The 15,121-nt window shown below is 35.0% G+C and overlaps 1 protein-coding gene and 1 pseudogene across 1 annotated transcript; both read left to right on the top strand.

Annotated features, from left to right (window-relative positions):
* The first annotated feature begins 188 nt into the window (after positions 1-188).
* LOC112803791 (uncharacterized) lies at positions 189-2,955 on the top strand. Its single transcript, XM_025847253.1, has 4 exons — positions 189-197; positions 1,774-2,304; positions 2,701-2,766; positions 2,896-2,955. The coding sequence occupies exons 1-4, from the start codon at positions 189-191 to the stop codon at positions 2,953-2,955; spliced, it is 666 nt and encodes a 221-aa protein (XP_025703038.1).
* Positions 2,956-3,605: 650 nt separating this feature from the next.
* On the top strand, positions 3,606-3,716 carry LOC112804652 (small nucleolar RNA snoR2/U65; annotated as a pseudogene).
* Positions 3,717-15,121: the final 11,405 nt, after the last annotated feature.

Below are 15,121 nucleotides of genomic sequence, written 5' to 3'. Positions count from 1 at the left end.
AAATTGGCTCATGATAGTCTTTTTTAAAAAATTTTGGGTTTAACACTAAAAATTAATATTTTAGATATAATTTAGGTCTAAATATATTTGTTTTTTAATGTAAACAAAAAGTCAATACAACATTTATTTTGAAAAAAAAAAAGAAAAAAAGAGAAAGTAATTATATAGAAATTATTTTTAATATGAAGATGAAGATGGTATTTTAATTGAATATTAGTATTTAGAATGTATTACAGTATTGTAGAAATGTAAAAAAAATGTCTAATACACATCCTATCTCTTGTCAGACAAGATGATGACTGACACATGTCTAATACGTATTTTGTGTATTGATTTTTTATCTACAAAATTCACTCACATATAATTATACTAAATAATTTTATTTTCAACAAAAATATTAATATTTTTCTATTAAAAAAAAATAGCCGTAACTATATCAATACCAAAAAAAAGCTAGTTATATATGTTACAACTAGTACAAAACTGGTGGAGCAAGAAAGGGACTGATCAGAGCTGAACAAATAGAAGAACCATGTCAGAGTTGATTAAGGCTGTTTATACTTTCTAACTTTATTATTACAATTTGTAATTGTACAAAAATGGGGAAACATGAGAATTACTGAATTCTTTATCAAGAAAAAATCAATCCAAAATTTTATTTCAAGATAATTTGTCGATGTTGGGGCCTAGGAAAACATGACAAAGATATCCATGAGAAACCTATTTGGTATATTGAGAATATCAAAATAAGATTGGTTAATAATTTATTAGTTTTTTTGATATTCTATTTTACCTATTTATAAAGAATATTTACTGGCATTATTTTGTATCTTCTATTAGCTTAAATAAACTTTATACTAAAATATTAAAATTGATCATAAAAGATACAAACGCTAATAAAATCAACCATAAAAATTTTAAAATTGAATTGTAATCATAAAAGATTGCTTCATTTGATAATTTTAACCATTGTAATAAACTGAGAGTGGAGGAATAAAACAGATAAGCGGTGATTGCAAAAACAAGAACATTGACAATAACAATAAAAAATGGTAATTGTTACGATACGATAATAAATTCATATGTACCGATACGTTTAAAATATAGACAAATAATAATAAACTATGTGGCATTTTTTTTTACATTAGCATTTAATTTTTTTTAAATATATATTATATCACCACTTTTATTAATACCCCCTTTAATTAAATAAAAATAAAAATATATTTTCTTATTTAATTTTATAAAAAGTCTTAAACATCCTTCTTTTATTTGATTAAACAAAAATACCCTTTTAAATTAATCAAATTTTAGAATTCAATTAATCCTAATTTTATAGTTTCAAATAATTAAAACAACAAAATAAAAACATATTAAAAAAATAAAAAATTAAAATTGTTCTTCATCTGGATTAAACATATTAAAAAAATAAAAAATTAAAATTGTTCTTCATCTGGGTTCGGAAACCCTCTCGTTCACGCCTCTGAAGATTTTAGTATTCTTCATCTTCTTCTCTCCTCTTCCTATCCTCTCTCTCTGTCTCTCTCTGCTTGATCTCTCTCATCTGTCTCACTGTGCGTCGCACGCAAGATCTCTCATTCTCTCCTCTCTTGTCTCGCAATCGATGTCATCGCCGGCGTTTCAACGTCATGCGGCCTTCCCTGGGCTCCTCATGTTTAAGTTATGGCTTAAATTATGTTAACCTCTTTTATTTTACGGATTATATGTACTATAGTTGCATTTTGGTGAAGAGGATCCATTTCTTATGTGCAGATATCTGGCAAGAAAGACCCTCCAATCAGCTCTTCCAAGAATAAGTTAAAAATACTCAGCTGGCAAGAACGACGAAAACTTGAAAGAGATAGAAAGCAGAAAGAAGAGGATGAGCAAATATTAGCAAAAGTGGAAGCTCCAATACCACAATCCAACATTGGGTTTAAGCTGCTCAAACAAATGGGTTATACGCCCGGTGCTGCCCTAGGCAAAGAGGGTTTGGGTAGGGCTGAGCCAGTGGGGATTGAGATTCGACGATTGCGAGTTGGTATTGGCTTAGATGATCCTCACAAGGAGAAGAGGAAAAATGAGAAAATCATAGCTGAGAGAAAAAGGAGGAAAGAGGAGGATCTAATGCAAGACTTTGGGTTGAGACAGAAGTCGCGATGGCAGAGTAAGAGAGTTGTAGCCAATTTTCATAAGGCAAAGGTTGCCCTTGATCAATTAGAGAATAGAGAAATCATTGAACCGGAAAAGAATGAGGATGATGAAGAAGAGGAAGATGAGGAAGAGGAAGAAATAACAGAAGAGGTGCGTAACTAAAAGGTTATATTTTTGGTTGAACGCACCTTTTAACCATGTTTTGGTATTGATTTATGCTGAATAACACATGGAAACAGCACAAATGCTTTCTTTTTCTCTTGATTTTAACTGCTCAGGCACACACATTAAGTCAATACACTTTCATTGCTGATTAATTTTCTCCTCGTTATACTCTAAATACAAAGCGATTTAAACAAATATTACGCATTGCACTTTGTCATCATTTGATTCATTTAAGCCGATCCTACCTAGCCATTGCACAAAGCTTACTTGTCGTTGTTGTATTTCTTATACTTTGAAATTCATTCTTGTTGAACTTTGTTAATCTATTCCTGCGTTTGTATTTGGTTGCGACTGTGATAGTGATACATGTAATCGATTCAGGATTTGCAAGAAGTTTTGATGAAACTGAGGGATGACCACAATTATTGCCTCTTTTGTGGATGCAAGGTGAGTAAACAACTCACACAGTTACTTTTTGTATATTTGTTTTGTAGTAATACTAAAAACCAAACTTTGACACTCTTGAAACTCATAATTATCTACAAATTAAATTTTGATTTTTATATGTTTCTTCAGTATGAATCAAAGGATGCTCTCTTTACCAACTGCACTGAAACCAATGAAGATGATCACTAACTTGATGGTTTCTGAGATGAACACCTGATTGTGCATTGTCATCTCTCTTCTTTTTTGCCAAGCACTCATTCTCTTCTGGGCTGGGGTCCTCTTCGTCACCCAGTCGTCCTTGGTAAGTCCATGCATCATCACTTTCCCTGTTCTCCCTTTCCCAGATTCTCTTTTCCCTATATTTTGAGATGATGTTGAATTGGTAATCAATTAATTTGTTAGTGATTGAATCTTGAATTTGTTGCTGTCTTGCTGAATAATCACCGAGTTTAATTTTTTTTTCTTTGCTAAAAATCATCAGAGTTGAATTTGTTACTGATTATCATCGAACCTTGAATTTGTTGCTGGCTTGCTCAAACACCCCCTATTATCTTTTCTATGCACTACTTGGGTATGTTACAGTTTTTATATGACTGGGCTTACAATTTATTGCTGTCTTGCTCAAACACCCCCTATTATATTTATCTCTACAGTCTTCATATTATACATTGCTTCATGATTTCAGTTTGTTTTTGCATGATATACTTCAACTGATAGCTTGTTTCCCCTGAATGAATTAAAATAAAAAATTGTAAACTGAACATATACCCCATTCGGGTATTTGGATCAAATAAAAGCAAACAAGCCAAAACCCCAATTGACAAAAGGAAAATACTGCCAGTCTTATGATTGGACCAAGAGCAAGAATGTTCATTTGTTTCACATTTTGATAGGAACATGCGGGTCTTTATACACTGTGATCTGCGAAGCCGTTTTATGTGATTACATTCTATTTTACGTAATCCTTTTACCAAAAAAGGAAAAAGAATCTGTATCCCTCAATCATTTCTTAATGGATGCAGCGCCTTGATATAGTTAATGGTGTTACTGAAGTTGAAGGAATAGCAGAGGAGAAACCTGCAGGTGCTGAAGAGGATGAAAGTACTAATTACAAGATCACACATTTTCTTTAAATAGCATTTCAATTCATTCACTAATAACATTTTGATTTGGTTTTGTAGAAAAAGGAGTGCCTGCTTTTTGGCTCAATGCAATGAAAAACAATGAAGTGTTAGCTGAAGAGGTTAGTTGGTTCTATCAATAGTTGGTTCTATCTTCTTTCTTCACTAACTCTATACTCCAACAAACAGCAAGGGAACAACCAGTAACTGAAGAGATGCAAGGTTGGGGAATGACTTTTAAGGCATTGAGGTTTGAATGATCTCTTAAGTTATTCCGCTTTCTTGATTACTATTTGAGTTTGGATACTTGGATTGAATGCAATGGTTGAGTTGGTAAGAAAGTTCATTATCAAGATTATGATGTTTGCAAAAGTTTCTGCTGATACTTTCTGTCGTTAATTGGTCTAGAGACAATATCTTCAAAGTGGTGGAGGAAAAAATAATTTTGGTGAAAGTGGATAGTGCCTCTGAAATTTTTCCTAGCACTTCAATATATGCTTGAATTGAAGTTCCTGGAGAAAAACATTTTTGAATTTCTACTTTGGTTTCTAGTATGCACTGCATGAAGACTGAAGTTTATTGTGCGTATCTGTAGATACATTCACGGTTTTCTACAAATACTTTCCCTAGCTGGGATCGTGCTCAGCCTATGCAAATATTGGGACACAATGGAGAGATGAACACTCTAAGAGGCAATGTCAACTGGTATGCCTTGAATAATTTTTGTACTATGCTAGTTAATGGTATGACAAATATGAATGAATAATATGTTGCACTGCGATTTTAAACTGGCTAGCAGTATTGTCCCAGTGCTGCTGATCTGACCATTCAGTATTGTTTGTTATAGTTAATGGATACCTAGCTTACTTTTTTCTTTTCTCAATCTTATTTTTTAAATAAGAGGATACTTTGTTTCATTATGGTGTGCAATAAGCTTGATGCTAGTTGTGGGTGGGCATAGCAGCATTGAGTATTGTGTTGGATGTTCTCATCATGTTCTGATTGATGTATATTGTATCAGCTAATATGGTATATTTTGTAGGATGAAGGCACATGAGGGGTTACTGAAGTGCAAGGCACTTGGTTTATCAAAGGATGAATTAAAGAAGCTTTTGCCCATTGTCAATGCAAATTCATCTGATTCAGGTGAAAATTTTTCCCTTTTTATTTTATTTTAAATTTTTGTTTTTATTTTTTTGACTAGGTTATATTTACATACTGAATCTAATGGGTAGTTATTCTTTTCCAGGAGCTTTTGATGGCGTGCTTGAGTTTTTGGTTCAATCTGAAAAAAGTCTTCCTAAAGCTGTTATGATGATGATTCCTGAGGCATGGAAAAACGATAAAAACATGGATTCTCAACGTAAAGCATTTTATGAATACTATTCAGCTCTCATGGAGCCATGGGATGGACCAGCTCTTATATCATGTAAATATTTTGTTGGACTCTGATTCTATATAATGTGCATGTCCTCTCGACACTGGCTTTACAATTCGGCACTAATTTGATCTAATATCATTACATTTACTGATGGTCACTATCTTGGAGTGGTGCACGAAAATTACGATCACACTTTGTAATTCTGCACAACTAACTAGCAAGTGTACTGGGTCGTCCAAGTAATACCTTACGTGAGTAAGGGTCGATCCCACGGAGATTGTCGGCTTGAAGCAAGCTATGGTTATCTTATTATTCTTAGTCAGGATATCAATAGTGGTTCTTAGTTTTAATTGCAAAGAGTAAAAGAGCATGAATTAAATGATACTTGTTATGTAGTAATGGAGAATAGGTTGAGGTTTTGGAGATGCTCTGTCTTCTGAAGTTCTGCTTTCCTACTGTCTTTTTCTTCACACACGCAGGTCTCCTTCCATGGCAAGATGTATGTTGGTGGATCACTGTTGTCAATGGCTACCAGCCGTCCTCTCAATGAAAAGGGTCCATGTACATGGCTAATCATCTGTTGGTTCTCACTAATGTTGGAATAGGATCCATTGATCCTTTTGCACACTGTCACTCCGCCCAGCATTCATGAGTTTGAAGCTCGTCACAGTCATCCCTTCCCGGATCCTACTCGGAATACCACAGACAAGGTTTAGACTGTCCAGATCTTAGAGATGCTGCCAATTATTTCTAGCTTATACCACAAAGACTCTGATCTCAAGTAATTAAAGGCTCTGTTGTCAGGAGTGGCAATCAAACGCATAGACCAGGAACCCAAGAGATATACATTCAATCTAAGGTAGAACGGAAGTGGTTGTCAGGCACGCGTTCATAGATTGAGAATGGTGATTAGTGTCACGGATCATCACATTCATCATGTTGAAATACGAATGAATATCTTAGAATAGAAACAAGCGTGATTGAATAGAAAACAAAAATAATTGCATTAATCCATCAAGACACAACAGAGCTCATCACCCCCAACCATGGGATTTAGAGACTTATACCGTCAAAGATACAAATTCATATGTAAAATGTCATGAGGTACAAAATAAATCTCTAAATTTTTATACTCAACAAGTAACCTAGGTTTTCAGAAAATGAGTAAACTAAGATAGATAGTGCAGAAATCCACTTTCGGAGCCCACTTGGTGTGTGTTGGGGCTGAGCATTGAAGCTTTCACGTGTAGAGGCCTTTTTTGGAGTTGAATGCCAGTTTGTAACTTGCTTCTAGCATTTGACTCTAGCTTGCAACTTATTTCTGGCGTTTAACGCCAGAATAGGGCAGAAAGCTGGTGTTGAACGCCAGTTTGCGTCGTCTAAACTCGGGCAAAGTGTAGACTATTATATATTTCTGGAAAGCCCTAGATGTTTACTTTCCAACACAATTGAGAGTGCACCATTTGAACTTTTGTAGCTCCAAAAATTCCATTTCGAGTGCAGGGAGGTCAGAATCCAACAGCATCTGCAGTCCTTTTTCAGCCTCTAAATCAGATTTTTTCTCAGGTCCCTCAATTTCAGACAGAAAATACCTGAAATCACAGAAAAACACACAAACTCATAGTAAAGTCCAGAAATGTGATTTTTTCATAAAAACTAATAAAAATATACTAAAAAGTAGCTAGATCCTACTAAAAACTATATGAAAACACCCCAAAAAAGCGTATAAAATATCCGCTCATCACAACACCAAACTTAAAATGTTGCTTGTCCCCATGCAACTAGATAAATAAAATAGGATAGAAATAAAATCAAGAGGCAATTTCTGAGTTTTATATGAAGCTCAAATTCTAATTAAATGAGCGGGACTAGTAGCTTTTTGTTTCTGAACAGTTTTGGCACCTCACTTCATCCTTTGAAGTTTAGACTGATTGGCATCCATAGGAACTCATAATTCAGATAGTGTTATTGATTTTCCTAGTTTCGTATGTTGATTCTTGAACACAGCTACTTTTATGAGTCTTGGCCGTGGCCCTAAGTACTTTGTCTTCTAGTATTACCACCGGATACATAAATGTCACAGACACATAACTGGGTGAACTTTTTCAGATTGTGACTCAGCTTTGCTAAAGTCCCCAATTATAGGTGTCCAGAGTTCTTAAGCACACTCTTTTGGATTACGACTTTAACCACTCAGTCTCAAGCTTTTCACTTGGACCTGCATGCCACAAGCACATGGTTAGGGACAGCTGGATTCAGCCGCTTAGGCCAAGATTTTATTCCTTTAGGCCCTCCTCTCCATTGATGCTCAAAGCCTTGGATCCTTTTTACCCTTGCCTTTTGGTTTTAAGGGCTATTGGCTTTTTCTTTTTCTTTTTCGCCCTTTTTTTCGCAAGCTTTGTTCTTCACTGCTTTTTCTTGCTTCAAGAATCAATTTCATGATTTTTCAAATAATCAATAACATTTCTCTTGTTCATCATTCTCTCAAGAGCCAACAATTTTAACACTCATAAACTTCACTATCAGAATTATGCACTATTCAAGCATTCATTCAGAAGACAAAAAGTGTTGCCACCACATATAAAAAAATTTGAATTTTTCTTATTAAGAACTCAAAAAAAAATTGCCTCCTTATTCTAAAAATATCTGCTATTTTATTCATGTTTAATGATGATGAGAAAAATAAATTATAGCTTACTTGGAGATGATAAAAATAAAAATAAAAATACTAATTACTACTACTCATATGACTCCTAAGATAGATTTCTAATAGTAGAAGTTATCACAGAATTATGATTAGGACTCAACAACCTTTATTTTGGAAGATGGATGCTCCTTCAATTTGTGGGTTGTTTGGACCTTCAAGAGAAAGCTTCTGGCACTTCAGCTCCTGTAGTTTACGCCCTTGCTTCTCCTGTTCTTTAAGCAGTTTGCAGATCATACTATTTTGATTCTGTTGTTCTTACTTAAGTTTATCCATAGTTTCTTGCAGCTTGGTGACAGATGCTTCTAGGCGGGTCCAGTAGTCAATCTGAGGGATTTCTGAGAGGAACTCCTGCGCCCTCCTTTTGATGGAATTTTCTTGTACTTGTTGTCCCTCTATTGACTTCTTGGTGATTGGATGTTCGACTGGGATGAACTCATCTACTCCCATCTTCACCCCAGCCTCTTTACACAGCAGAGAAATCAAGTTTGGGTAAGCCAATTTGGCATCCTTGGAGTTCTTATTTGCAATTGTGTAGAGCTCACAAGAAATCAGTTGGTGAATTTCCACTTCGTTTCCTTGCATAATACAATGGATCATCACTGCTCTCTTGATAGTGACTTCGGAGTGGTTGCTGGTAGGTAGTATGGAACGCCCAATGAAATCCAGCCATCCCCTAGCAACTGGTTTGAGATCCCCTCTCTTAAGTTGGTTTGGAACACCTTTTGTGCTGGTTGTCCACTTGGTTCCAGGGATGCATATGTCCTCTAGAATTTGGTCTAAGCGCTTATCATCACACACCATTCTCCTATTAAAGGATTCTGGATCATCTTGTAGTTGAGGCAGCTTGAAGACCTCTCTTATTTTGTCAAAGTGGAAGTAAATCATCTTCCCTCTCTACACTGGATCAGAATGGACTGCGACCTGGCCGCTTCTATGTTGGGAGCACACAAGTTAAATTATGTTGATTCTCCTTGACCATTAAATTATGTTGGGAGCACAAGTTATAACACAAGTGGTGTATTAATCTAACGAATAAGATTTTCTTCTTTTTCTTTTTGTTTCTTCCTAGTTTGGTACGATAGTTAAGCAATTAGGCACAATATATATTTATATAATCATTTGTTAATTTTTTACATGTATTTTATATAATTAACAAGTAATTTATAGCTTATTTCCATAAAACAAATATTCTATGTTTAGAGATATGTTGGATCAAAGTTGTTACTATCTTTTCAATACAAGAATGAATGCTAAAATGGTCATACTTAATTAAGGGGAAAGTAAAATATTTAGGGTACCTAAGCAGATAAACATAACCAAGTCAAATTGGATAAATGGAAAAATTTCTTCCTCTTTGCCAATTCAATCAACTGAACAAGAAAACAAAAGAAGAGTGTATTTAGAAGCAAGCTATTGAATCTAATGGACACCCTCTTTCAATGCACCGAATAATTAGTGTGACTAATTTACTATACACATTATATATAGTTATATACACACACACACACACAAACTACGTTTAGGAGAATGATTTTGACATTCTCTAATTGATGATGTCATTTTTTTATTGTATGTTATTTTTAAAAAATAAAATAAAAAAGATGAATAATAATCTAAACCCATTGAGCTTTTCCAACCAGACAATGCAAGTGGCATATATTGGAGGGCCATGATCTCTCAGGAGCTCAGATTGTGTCTTCCTTCTCTTCCTGATTGACTTTTGTTTAAATGAAACACATTTGTTGAGCCATCCAGATATAGCCTCCAGATACGATTTATGAGCTCCAATCTACTTGGTCGAGCTCGATGATAGAAAGAGGAGTTCATCTTCAAGATAGCTGGTAATCTGCCTATGTAATTCAGAATGCATGGCGATTTTAGCATGACTATTGTTATACGGTACTGAAATGATCTGAAACTGAAGCTTGTGACATTCAAACATCACTTCCCACATCCTGCTTAACCTGCCATTTAACCACAAACAGATGAAATACAAAAGAAAAAGCAGTTATTTTTTTTTTCAAAATAAGTAAATGTGCATGCATAAACTATACTTCTCATTGACTAAGATAAGGACTTAAGTGCAGCCAACACTACCGATATAATCCTAGACAAGTTACAATGGGAACTAAGGAAAGTATTAATTAAATCAAAAGGGAGCTGCATACTTACACTGTCAACAATAATTACGTCAACTGAACCACTACGGATTAAGGTATCCACAAGACTAAGTGCTTGTTCACCACAATCTAATTGTGAAAGCAACAAGTTTTCAGTATTCACACCAATGGATTCTGCAAGTGCCTTATCAAGAGCATGCTCAGCATCAACAAATACACAGTAGCCTGCATGAAATGAAGATATGAATGCCAGCATAAACTAACTACAAAATCCTTAACATAGATTCCTTACAAATACATCATAGTAGTAAACAAACAACCCTTCTTACTTATCTTCAGTATTATGATGTTATTAATTGTGGTAACTTCATTTTTATGATCAAAATAGCATAAATTAAGCCTGAAATGTTGATACAGCCCACCAAGATACTTGTAGTGCAAATTTTAAATTATACACATTATACCTCTTACTTCTCTCTCTGCCAAAAGGATAAGAGAAGTGGAAAACAGAACACAACCTGTTCACAACTGGAAACTAGCTAGGTGCTAGCAACTACAAATTGTTGCTACAGTGCAGAAATAGTGATTAATGAGGAAGTAGAGATATTTAACTAGTGATTTGCCACTTCCAAATCATAATTGAGTTATAAGACACTAACACTGGGATAGGAATTCATTCGGTGTTACAACAGAGAAGAATACATCCACTGTATTATCACAATGTATACAGAAAATCAAGGGGAGGGAGATTAAAGCAAATGCCTCTTGTGATTGACAATAACATATTGATAAGTTGACAACTATAGGAGTTATGGTCATATTACAACCAAAAACAATATAGACATTATCATCAGGGGCAAAAATTAGCATCTATAGATAACTTCCTTGCTTCTGTGCCTCTGAAATCACATGTAAAGCAAGAGTTGTTTTTCCAGAAGCCTCTGGACCATATATTTCCACAACACGTCCCTACAACAATTATATATAACAATTAGCTTACAACTATCACCCAATGAAACAATAAAGCGTAAACTAAGAGACATATTTCTTCTTTATTTATCTCTTGTCATATCAGGTGAAATTGTGGAAGCATAATTGTCATGTAGTTGCCGAATTAACATAGCAAATTAACAATGAATTTAATGAAATATATAAAATCACAGGATGATATATTTAATTAAGCCAAAGAGAAATTAATAAAGGCCTTACAATATTTCAAGGCAGCAATATCAAAAATAACACAACTGACAAATAAGTTAATTCAGAGATACATCTAAACTCCCCCAAAAATAAATTGGGATAGGATCTTAAAAGTAGGACACAGTTACTTGGGATTTAGATAATGCAAACAAAATGTCAACATGAAAATAATATCATGGAACAAGTAACGCTCCAATGCTAAAATAAAAATCAAAATATTATTGTAACTTCAAAACTAGACCATTGAAGCCTTCAGAATACAAAATTTTTGGAAGTCAAATGATTCTGTTTCATAACAAAATAAAGGTTGCTCATCACATATTTCATCAAGCTCACATTCAATAAGTAAAACAATAAAGCCATTTTCCAAATAAGTGGAGTCAACTACAAGGATCAAATGAGCATAGACACAAGCATGCAAAAAGTAAGAACATGAAAATCCCATTGCCCCAATTACTTATATACATATACTGTCAACAATAATTAGATACCAAGAAGCATGTAGCAGAAATCTCAATAACTCACTTGGCCAAACACAAAGTCATAGTTTCCCTTGAACCGCTACCTCAGTTCAGATTCTGGAGTGGCCAACAGTTTCTTCGTACAACCATTACTAATCCCCGATTTTACCATATAACAAATATGATTTTACCATATAAGATTTTACCAAATTGTACATGGATTGGAATTTCAAGTTCAGACATTACCTGGCAACAAAATTGGCCAATGATTTAGCCAATTCACTCGGTGCCGATAAAAGCTAGAGACTCCATTCTTGATGATGCAGACAGAGAGTGGCAGAGTGCAGGGAGGAGTGGAGGAAGATGTGGTGGCTGCCAGAAAGGGAGAGGTGCTGGACGACGATGGCTGGACAGGGCTCGACGATGGAGGGCGAAGGGGCTCGATGACGGAGGGCGAAGGGGCATTCAAAGAACTTGCATAGAGGAGAAAGACGAAGTGTTTGTCCAGTTGAATGGTTTAGCCTTCCTTTTCCTTTAGGTTCTTTAAATTTCCATGGGTGGCTAGCTACCGAGATCAATGCAGTCAATTATTGCTAGGGTTTTGCCGTTTTAGTGTGCTTCAGAGGGGAGGGGGCACGAATGATATTAGGAGAAGATGAAGATCATATTGATTTTTTTATTTTTTTGATATGTTTTGCTTTGCTTCAGAGGGGGCATGAATGATTAGGGGAATTGGAGAAGACGAAGAATGATTGACTTTTATTTTTTATATGTTTTTATTTTGTTGTTTAAATTATTTGAAACCATAAAATTAGGATTAATTGAATTCTAAAATTTGATTAATTTAAAATGGTATTTTTGTCTAATCAAATAAAATAAGGATGTTTAAGACTTTTTATAAAATTAAATAAAAAATATATTTTTATTTTTATTTAATTAAAGGGGTATATTAGTAAAAGTGGTGATATAATATATATTTAAAAAAGAAAAAGTTAAATGTTGATGTGGAAAAAAATGCCACATAGTTTATTATTATTTGTCCATATTTTAAACGTATCGGTACGTATGAATTTATCATCGTACCGTAGCAATCACCATAAAGAATACATAAAGTAGTAAAAGATAATTTACATTAATAAACCAACATTCATCTAATTTTATGCAAATTATCTAAAATAAAAAATGTAACGTGAATCATTCTAATTACATCTTTATACAAATCGAAATAGATAGATTAAATTTAAATTTTTACATAAATCGAAACAGTCAGGTTCAAGTTATATATTTTTGTATGATATCCTAGTAGATCTAATTAACCTGTTTTGACTTATACATGCATGTATGGTATCCTAGTAAATCTAAATATACTATTTTGATTTAGCCTTCGATTGCTCATAGTAATTCGAAACACACCGTTTCGATTTACACACATGAAAAGCCCATAGTAATGCGGTTCTCCCTGTTTCGAATTACCCACGGTTGGTAATTCAAATGAGTCTAATTAGATTTACTAGGAGCATCCCTATAAATAGAGTTCGAATTGGATTCATTCGAACCACGATTCTAAAATGATGCCCCACCAAATCCTCAACCCAAACATTCCAACATTTGAAAAATAACGTGATGGGAATAACCTGGACCATCTTTATTCTTTGGATGGAGTTGCCCATATTTATGATGTCATCAATGAAGAAGTTAGTGTATACATTTTTTTTCAAAAATAATATTAAATGTTTTACGTTAATTTTTTGTGTCTTTTAATGATGGTCATTATTATAATTGTTAAACTAGATAAATTGGTTAGATTAGTGGTTTAATAATCTATAAAGGTTTGACCGAACAAGTTCTAATTTAGATAGTAGTTACAAACAAGCAGAAGAATATGAGTAGTGAAGATAATGTGTAGTGAAACTTAGTTAGAACAAGACTAGTCAATGAAATTGATGTTGTGAATTGGGTTGTTAGTAAAATTATTTTATTAGTATTAAACATATTTTTATTAGGCCCAGTTTGATGAATACATAAATTTATTTTGTGCTTATACCCGTAACATTATTTGGTTGCGTTTATGGCATTATTTGGATTAAGAGATGCATTAGTTGATATTTTTATATAAATATGTTTTGATGTGGTCGTAAAAGACAATTTGTTTTGTTGTTTATGCAGCCTTACCGATGTATCGGTAGCATGAGACATCAGCAGGGTATGCGCCTAGATGAGAGGATCATTCCGTACTTGTAGATGGCTAGTTTATACCATCTTGCCAAGCTAAACGAGACTTGGTTTAGGTTGCATGAGCCGTTGGTAAGTGCATTCGTAGAAAGATGGCATCTGGAGACGCAAACATTTCATATGCCATTCGGAGAGTGCACGATTATCCTACAGGACGTGGCATACCAGTTTCGGCTGCCGATAAATGGACAGTACGTCAGGAGATGCTTGACGGAGTTTGAGCGATACATCGAGGGCGGTCGCCCAGTTTGGGTGTGGTTCCAGGAGTTGTTGGGTGTATTGCCTCTTGTGAATTGTATCGACAAGTTTATGGTGAGATGCAGTTGAATGCAGGATACATTCGAAGAGATTCCTGATGGCGCCGACAACGCCACTGTTAGGAGGTATTCCGGGGCCTATATCATGATGTTTTTGGGAATTTAGCTATTTGGCGACAAGTTTGGTATTCGCCTGCACATTCGATGGCTGCCATACGTAGCCAGACTTGAGGACATGGGTAGGTACAGTTGGGAATCAGCTCCTCTGTCATGGTTAGCCCAGCTGCAGAGTGACGTGCTGGCGGAGGTGGGATAGAAAAATTGACCACGACTCAGCATTCTCACCCTCCACAAGTGCAAAGACAACATGCAGGATGCTGGAATTCCCTTCATGAGCAATCCAAACGAGCAATGTCCCCCCGTATTTGTCGTACAATTGGGTCTTGTCAATACTGAATAATTGCTTGCAATGTCAGAAGGCTTCAATACATGGTGAGAATGTCCAAAAAAGCCGGTGGAAATAGGCATGCGATTGATCCACTTACCCACCCACTCGTACAGGACTCATCTTCAACACTGCAATACTACCCGACATCATCATCTTGACACCTAGTACTCATCGTGGCAACTCGTTCTATGAATCATCCCAATCTCCGTAAATCTATGCCACAGCCTTCTACTTAGCCAACCAAACCCTCCTGTAAGTCGGTTTAAAACCGAATTGTGCCTCTATCGCATTCAGAAGTACCTTGATACACACGGCAGCATCAGGTCTAACCATTGGCAGTATGAATGCCGAGATCACATGATAATCAAGACTCCTGTAATCACTTGATATCAACGTGGCTCGACAAGTATGAGGTCCATTGTACCGTT

Source organism: Arachis hypogaea, chromosome 5 (assembly GCF_003086295.3).
Source record: "Arachis hypogaea cultivar Tifrunner chromosome 5, arahy.Tifrunner.gnm2.J5K5, whole genome shotgun sequence".
Classification (NCBI taxonomy): Eukaryota; Viridiplantae; Streptophyta; class Magnoliopsida; order Fabales; family Fabaceae; genus Arachis; species Arachis hypogaea.
This window is presented reverse-complemented; position numbering and strand designations above follow the sequence as displayed.